The 7,932-nt window shown below is 42.5% G+C and overlaps 1 protein-coding gene across 1 annotated transcript; it reads left to right on the top strand.

Annotated features, from left to right (window-relative positions):
* The first annotated feature begins 2,102 nt into the window (after positions 1–2,102).
* Positions 2,103–6,397, top strand: wbp11 (WW domain binding protein 11). Its single transcript, XM_004071957.5, has 12 exons — positions 2,103–2,291; positions 2,678–2,764; positions 2,845–2,876; positions 2,985–3,078; positions 3,311–3,507; positions 3,730–3,860; positions 3,941–4,107; positions 4,193–4,378; positions 4,478–4,597; positions 4,700–4,981; positions 5,051–5,236; positions 5,380–6,397. The coding sequence occupies exons 2-12, from the start codon at positions 2,701–2,703 to the stop codon at positions 6,009–6,011; spliced, it is 2,091 nt and encodes a 696-aa protein (XP_004072005.1). The 5' UTR covers positions 2,103–2,291; positions 2,678–2,700; the 3' UTR covers positions 6,012–6,397.
* The last annotated feature ends 1,535 nt before the right edge of the window (positions 6,398–7,932 follow it).

Genomic DNA, 7,932 nt, shown 5'->3' with positions numbered 1-7,932 from the left:
AGGTATTTGTAGGAGGAGAATACCTCAACCTCCACCCCATCAGTAAAGACAGGCTGAGACTGTGGAGGGACCAGACGAAAGTTCAGGATCACTTCCTTGGTTTTGGAAATATTTCGGTTAATCATGTTCTTTGGCACCAATCTCTGAGGGTTTTACCCAACCTTCCTCACCATGTCTGATGCAGGCCACAATTACTTTGTCATCTATAACTTTCTGAACATGACATTCCTCAGAGTTGTACCGGAAGTCAGACATGATGTAGTGGGTAAAGAGAACGGTTCCCTGTGGAGCGCCGGTGCTGCTGGTGGCTACTGGTGACACACATCTCCCCAACCTAACAAACTGTGGTCTGTCAGTTAATAATCTAAAATCCAGCTGGTGAGGTGAGAATTTAAAGTTTCTTCTGGAGCAGATAGGTCCCTGTGTCCAGGTAGGTGAGTATAACACTGCTGTGCGGTATAACACAGCATCTTCATCTCCCACCCTCTTGACATAAGAAAACTGTTAGCGGTCCGTCATATTTGCACCTGTGGTCAAACAATGATTATGATTTGTGTATTTCAAAAAATTAAAAATAAATGCTATTTTAATCTGCTAATAAGCAACTAACAATAAAAAAAACATTTCAGTTGGTTTGTACTTAGCCTGGTGTAATGTAATAAAACAATGAATAATAAAACGTCGTTAAATTTAGCACAACCATGATATGCAGTAGGGATGCAACGTTTCACGTTCCCCATGATACAGTCGAATGTTTTTACACACAGTATGATCTTAGAATGCAATGCACGGCCAAAAGATAGAAATAGAATGAGAACAAATATTTCATCAAAGCATGCGACTTCGTACCATAAAAATGTCTATAAGTCTTTTGCCAGTTTTGTGTTGTGGGTGTGGGTCATTTGGCCTTCCAATCCTAATTACTGACATGTTTTAAAACTAAATACACATTTTTTAATTTAAATTTTAAACTAATTACACTTACATTACAATGAAGACACCATAACACTGAGACTTCACTTGCTCTCGTGTTCACATAGTTGTCAACTGTATCATTATTCTGTGGCCAATATTCTGTGGTCTCCAGCTCAGAGGCCTTGTGGTGGAGGGGTTGTGGTGGAGGTTGTGAGTTCAAATCCACCGCTGAGTCAGATCAAAGACTTTGAAAATGGGACCCAATAACTTCCTGCTCAACACCCAGCATGAAGCGGTTGAATTGGAGGGTTAAACTACCAAATTGTCCTTGATAACATTGTTCCGGAGAACGAATTTCCCCCACCTTGGTGCATGGCAGCTAATGGGACTTTAAAGAAACAGCTGATTTACCACAACCCTTACACTCCTCTTACACCTCCCCACCACAAACACACAACAAAACGATGAAGACGTGGGAGCTCAAAGCCTTCTTCTTCAATGATGTTCTGGTGTATGGCAGCATCATTGGGAAGGTTATCCGTTTAGATGAGCAGCTTCCCCATCTGCATCAGTCAGAAAGAGAAAATGAGCTGTCACAGTTAACCTGAATCTTAACTAAACCTAAGAGCAACAGTTCAATTCCATGTAAACAATACTACTAGCTCTCAGCCAGAAAGGCCAAGTGGGCCCCATATGGTTTAAAAGTGAGCAGAAAATGTGGGCAATTGTCTGCAGTTTCTGTGGTGGCCTCACATTGGCTTAAGTGGGCATTCGGTGAACTGGTCCACTTTTTCTGCCCACTTTTAAACATATTTTGCCCACTTGGCCTTTCTGGCTGGAATCGGTGCTTGTTATTGTCATTGCTTGAAAAATATGTCATTCTATTTTTTAAAAATGTTTTAAACATCACATCATCATGCATTTTTTCATATTGTTAATATTAGTACTCGGTAGTTAGCAATGGCAGTATATTGTGTTTCCATTCTCTTAAAATGGCAAAAAACAATCAAACAAACACACATTTTAATAAATAAAATACTTTATAAATATTTTATTTTGTCAGGCAAATACTAAAGGTCGGCATTTGATTACAAAAAAGAAGATGTTTGGCCATAAAATTAGCAAATAACAAAAACTTTCAAACAAACTAAAAATACTCAACAAAAAGTATCTTATTTTGAAATTTTATGACGTCAAAATCGTGTTTCCGCTTTTGCCCGCGCCAGTAAACATGGCGGACGGCTAACGTTGCATTCATACACATTTAGCCCTAAAGTGTTGGGTTTTCTTTCGGTTGTGGCTTTATTTTTTTGCTTTAGGTGTCACGGAGAGCGTGACAAACCCATCGTGGTCCACCAGGTTTTCCTGAAGTAAAGGTAGAGGCGGCGTTGACTAATTTGTTGCAGTTGATGCTAAAACGGGCGTAGCCACAAGTGCAAGCTAACGCGCTAAGCTAGCGAATCTCTGCTGGAGTCCAAGCTTTTTGCTTCGATATGCTTTGCCAGCAGCCTGAATTCCTTCTTTGTTTTACCAAATTATGTAAAAATAAGAGCCAAGAGTTCCGTGTTTACCTGCTAGCTCAACTATTATAAAGAGAAACAGTTAAACTTCCTTCAAATATTAATTTAGCTTTGTGGGATCATAAAACTTACCATCAGTTTGGTATAAAACAGTAACATCAAGGCACTCTAACCACATTTTAGAATATGATTGTAGTTTTTGTTTGTTTACCTCATTACATCGTTTATTCTGCACTGGTTAGGTTAAACGAGACTGACCGCAACAATGGGGCGACGTTCAACCTCCTCCACCAAGAGTGGGAAGTTCATGAATCCCACCGACCAGGCCAGTAAGTACCGACCCGTGCGAGCAGTGATGATCAGATCCAGTCAACATGACTCATTTGTGTTTGTGTTACCTACCTTACAGGGAAAGAGGCGAGGAAAAGGGAGTTAAAAAAGGTACTTGGACTGTTAAGCTGAATATTTGTTGGCTTTTTTTATTCATTCATTTTTTTTTTCTAAACAATTTTATTCTGGATTGCATTTCTTTGCTTTTTCTTTGCACAGAACAAGAAGCAGAGGATGATGGTAAGAGCAGCAGTGTTGAAAATGAAGGATCCCAGACAGATCATCAGAGATATGGAGAAGCTAGATGAGATGGGTAAGCAGCTCCTATTTGCTTTTTTCACTTTATTTTACATCTTTAACCTCCTAGAACCCAAGTTAATCTTTGAGCTGACTCTCTACACACATAGTCATGTAGCCTCAGTTAAGCAGAATTAACTACTGCGGTATTATAACCCATAAATTGATGTCCATGCATGTGGATAAGCTTTTGAGTCACTCTCCATCCTAATTTAAAATAACATTTTGATTCTTTTTCTTGTCTGCAGAGTTTAACCCAGTTCAACAGCCTCTGCTGAATGAGAAAGTACTGAGGGACAAGAGGAAGAAGCTGCGTGAGACATTTGAGCGCATCATCCATTTGTACGAGAGGGAGAACCCGGAAACTTACAAGGAGCTGCGCAAACTGGAACTGGACTACGAGACCAAGCGAGGCCAGCTGGCTCTTTATTTTGATTCAGTGAAGGTAGCTTTAGTTCTTCCTGATCCTTTTTCCTTCCTTTGTTCACTTAAAGATCCTTTATTCTTTTCTTAAAGTATTAATTACCTTTTGAAAAATTTTAAATTAGGTTTTACCTCCAAGTCACACACACAGTTTGGTTTATTTCAAGTCTTTTTGGCTTTTTTTTTTTTTTTTTTTTTTTTTTTTTCTAGTTGCAGGTGTTAATATTTGCATTTTTTCCTCCAGAATGCCGAGTCAGTGGAGGTCGACAGTATTCCTTTACCTGACATGCCCCACGCTCCTTCAAATATTCACATCCAAGACATCCCATTGCCAGGGGCGCAGCCTCCCTCCATTCTGAAGAAGACCCCTTTTGGGTTGGTTTTGTTCAAGTTTCTCTTCCTGCATTCTGTGGGATGTAATATGTTATTTATTGTTCTCATTTTGTTTTTCATAGCAAGCCACTTCTTTCTTCATCCACTGGACCGGTGATGGCATCAGTACCTGGTGTCCCGCGTTTACCTCCAGGAAAGAAGCCACCAGGGCCCCCACCTGGACCCCCACCTCCTCAGGTCCTGGCTCTCTATGGAATTCCTTCTCGGAGAGCTTACAGCACAAAAGCCGGTAACATTCAGACACATCTATGTCAGTGTGTGTGTGTTTTTTTTAAATCTCCTGCTCCTCTTACCTTTTCTTTTTCTCTGCAAAGAATCCTCCATTCCTGGTTTAGATAGAGACGTGGAAATGGAAAGGGATCAGGACAGTGGCAGTGAGAGCGACAGAGATGACCGGGACGATGACAGCGACTCTGAGGAAGACAGCGAGGAAGAGCGAGAAGGAGGGGACAACGAGCGGCAAGATGACGACAAAAAGAGGGAGGAGAACAAAGACAGAGGTAAAAAAAAAGGAAACAAAGATGCTGATCAGCATCCCTGAGTGCATTTTTTTTAATATAATGTCTTGTGTTTTTTTCTCCGGCTCGTATTCCCGGCAGGTCGGAGTGTGCGTTTTGCAGACATGCCAGCGGAAGGAGATGGGAAGAAAAAGAAGAAAAGAGTTGTGAAAAAGAGCAAAGCCATCACTCCTCTGCAGGCCATGATGTTGAGGATGGCAGGTGAGGACGAGGGCCACATCCACATCTCTACAGCATTACAGCTGCCTTTTATTCTCAATATATTTAAATATTTATATCTATTCGCTGCTTTTCTCTTCTCAGGTCAGTCGATTCCTGAGGAGGATGAAGACGAAGAAGAAGAGGAAGAATATACGGATGGATCTGACAGCTCTGACACAGAGGAGAGGGGATCAAAGGGAGAAAAGCAGCCTCATTCTTTGGCTGGTCAGAATCTGCCTCCTACTGCCGGAAATGTGGCACAGCAAGGTCCTCCACCCATGCAAGGTCCTCCAATGACTGGACCTCCACCTCTCGGCCCACCTCCAGCTCCTCCAATGAGGCCCCCTGGTCCTCCTTCTGGTCCCCCACCAGGCCCTCCGCCAGGTTTGTTCAGCTCTGAACCCACGTTTGCATCATTTTTGCCCGATATTAAAACGGAAACTGTTCTTTCAGGCGCTCCTCCCTTCCTGAGGCCTCCTGGGATGCCAGGGGGGATGAGAGGTCCGATGCCTCGTCTTTTGCCTCCCGGTCCTCCACCAGGTCGGCCTCCTGGTCCTCCACCGGGCCCCCCTCCTGGTCTTCCTCCAGGCCCTCCTCCTCGTGGACCTCCTCCAAGACTCCCCCCTCCTGCACCTCCAGGTTTGTACATGTGGAGAAGAGAGAGGAAAATGTCTCCAAAACAAAAAAGAAAAACTGAAAAATTGTTTTCACAATCTACACTTTTCATTAATTCTATTTTTTTTAAATAAATGTATTATTAAAGTGTGTCTTGTTCCCCACAGGCCTCCCACCCCCTCCCCCAAGGGCAGGAGGCCCCCCACGCTCTCTTGCGCCACCTCTCTCCTTATTTCCTCCACCCCTCAACTCCAATGTTCTCAGTGCTCCTCCCAATATTGTCCAGAGGCAGAAAGGAACCAGCCAGGACGCCTCACAGAGCAACATGCCCCCACCGCCCATGCGGATTCCCCCTCCCCCCGGAACAGCAGCCGCCACAAGCGCAAGCCGTCACCACGCAGCCACCATCGAAAAGCGCGCCAACATCACTTCTGTTGCTGCGGCTGGAGGCGGCCTGGCTGCAGGCGCCGGCGGAGCGACCATCTCTGCCAAACCACAAATCATCAACCCCAAAGCAGAGGTCACCCGCTTCGTGCCCACGGCTCTGAGGGTGCGCAGGGACAAGAGCGGAGCTGTGCCGGGGGCCGCGGCCGCTCATCATGAGAAAGCCGGGGCGGGAGCTCTGGGGAGGAGGGTAGATGAGGGGCTGGGAGGGGGCCAGTGGCAGAAACAGCAGGGTGCCACAGTGGTTATGGGAATGGCTCACCCAGCCCAGATGGGCGCCGTATCCCAGCCAAGCATGAAGACTAAAGATCAGGTTTATGAAGCCTTCATGAGAGAGATGGAAGGACTTCTCTGAGACTCGCCAGGATTCGACTCCATGATATTCCACAGGATCTGTGAACAAGTGTGTTTTTTAATATTTTCTGTGCAAAGTTTCAACTGTAAGTACAGCGTTGGTCAAGAACAGTTTAGTTCAGCAGAGAGCCCTGCTTTCAGCAAACTCATGTTTAGATTGGTTTTCTTTTTTTTTAAGTGTAACTGAGCACCAAACTCTGCTCAGAAGCGCATCTCCTTCAAGTTTATTTGAAATGATTAGAAAAACTTTGATCATTAAAGCAGCTGTTTGGTCACATCACTTTTTATTATTATCTTGTGTTTTGTTGAAAGAATCTACATGTAAAACTATTGTTTGACCAGCACTGATAAACCTTCGCCATCTGCTGAATAAACATTTAGAAAACAGCCGTCCTTTCATTATTTTTTTTCTCCATTATGTAAGTAGTGCTTACCATCATATTCTTCTTTTAAAGACATGTATTTTTATTTGGAATTAGGAAAGACTTGGAAACAGTTTGACTCATTCATGTTGTACTTTAGAAGTCTCCAGCTTGTTCAGAATGCAGCAGCTAGGTTGTTGGCAGGAACAGGAACACATCACTCCTGTGTTAGCTTCACTTCACGAAGTTCAACATCCTCCTACTAATCTATAAACATGGTATGACCCCATCCTTTATTAAAGATTTCATTACCACCCTAACAGAACAGTTCGCTCACAAAATGCAGGACTGCTTGTGGTTCCTAGAATTAGTAAAAGCACAGGCAGAGGAGGCAGAGCAGGGGTGTCAAACTCATTTTCACTGAGGGCCACATCAGCATAGTGGCTGTCCTCAAAGGGCCTGATATAATGTAAACATGTAACTAAATGTAATGAAAAGTGAATAACTACTCCTTAATGTTAAATTACTCATTATTTATCTATTCTAACTTTTTAAAGTGCCATAGAAAACATATGTTTGCTTGTTACTCTACCATAAATCCTTTTAAATTTTGACCGCTTATGAAAACCCATATAGCTCCATTAATGAAGGATCAAACTGTCCAAGTGAATAAAGAAAAATAACTTAAAAATGAGCAAGAAAGAACATGTATCACACATGTTAAATTTTACAAAAAAAAGCTGCGCACTGCCTTGGATCCAACTGATGGTTTGATGACAACAGTTTGTCTGCATCCACACATAAGACCTGCAAACATTGAATAATTACAGCAGCTACACATAAATCATATGTAATCAACTAAAAAAAAATGTTATTTTAAGAAATTAAAAACTTTTATGTTCTTGCAGGCCACATAAAATGACATGGCGGGCCACATTTAGCCCCTGGCCTTGATTTTGACACATGTGAGGTAGAAGCTTTATCCACCAAGCCTGTTTCATGGAATGAGCTACCAGCTCATGGAAGAGAGGCTGACACAGTTTCTGGCTTAAAACATTCCTCTTTGGACAGGCTTATTGCCAGACTAGCTAGTAATCAGAGAATATTTAACTTACTGTTAAGATGTTTGAATTAAACTAAATAACAATAAAAAAAAATAGTTGTTAGTAGGCTGTGAGAAGTTTGAAAGTGAGGAAAGTATGGGGCACTGGGGTTATATCCTCTACTCTCATCTACTTCTCCTTTCCTCCATTTTCGATTATTTATATATCATTTAGTTCTCCATGCCTCTGTTTGGTGCAGAGCGATTCATGTATTGTCTCTCCTTCCTGCTTCCCTACAGGGGAGCAGGAATGACTCCAGATTCCAGGTCTGTGCTCCTGCTCCTACTTGGATGTAGACCCTACCTCAGCCTAGTCTGTTTAGTTTAACCATTATCTATTGAATTCTACCACTTCATGTTTATTATGACTTCATGTTTAGTATATAATTACCAGTATGAAGCCCATTGACATGACTATTGTTGTAATATTGGGCTGAATAAATAAAATTGAATTGAAT

The sequence above is a fragment of the Oryzias latipes genome, chromosome 8 (genome assembly GCF_053564925.1).
Source record: "Oryzias latipes strain Hd-rR chromosome 8, Olatipes_Hd-rR_3.1".
Lineage (NCBI taxonomy): Eukaryota > Metazoa > Chordata > Actinopteri > Beloniformes > Adrianichthyidae > Oryzias > Oryzias latipes.
The sequence above is the reverse complement of the archived record's forward strand: the minus strand, read 5'-3'. Positions and strand labels throughout refer to the sequence as shown.

Bases quoted from the DNA above. Each gene is read 5' to 3' on its own strand.
- wbp11 (XM_004071957.5), top strand. From the start codon at position 2,701: ATGGGGCGACGTTCAACCTCCTCCACCAAGAGTGGGAAGTTCATGAAT. The intron at 3,079-3,310 runs GTAAGCAGCTCC...TCTTGTCTGCAG, and splicing joins GGAGAAGCTAGATGAGATGG to AGTTTAACCCAGTTCAACAG. The intron at 4,379-4,477 runs GTAAAAAAAAAG...TATTCCCGGCAG, and splicing joins GGAGGAGAACAAAGACAGAG to GTCGGAGTGTGCGTTTTGCA.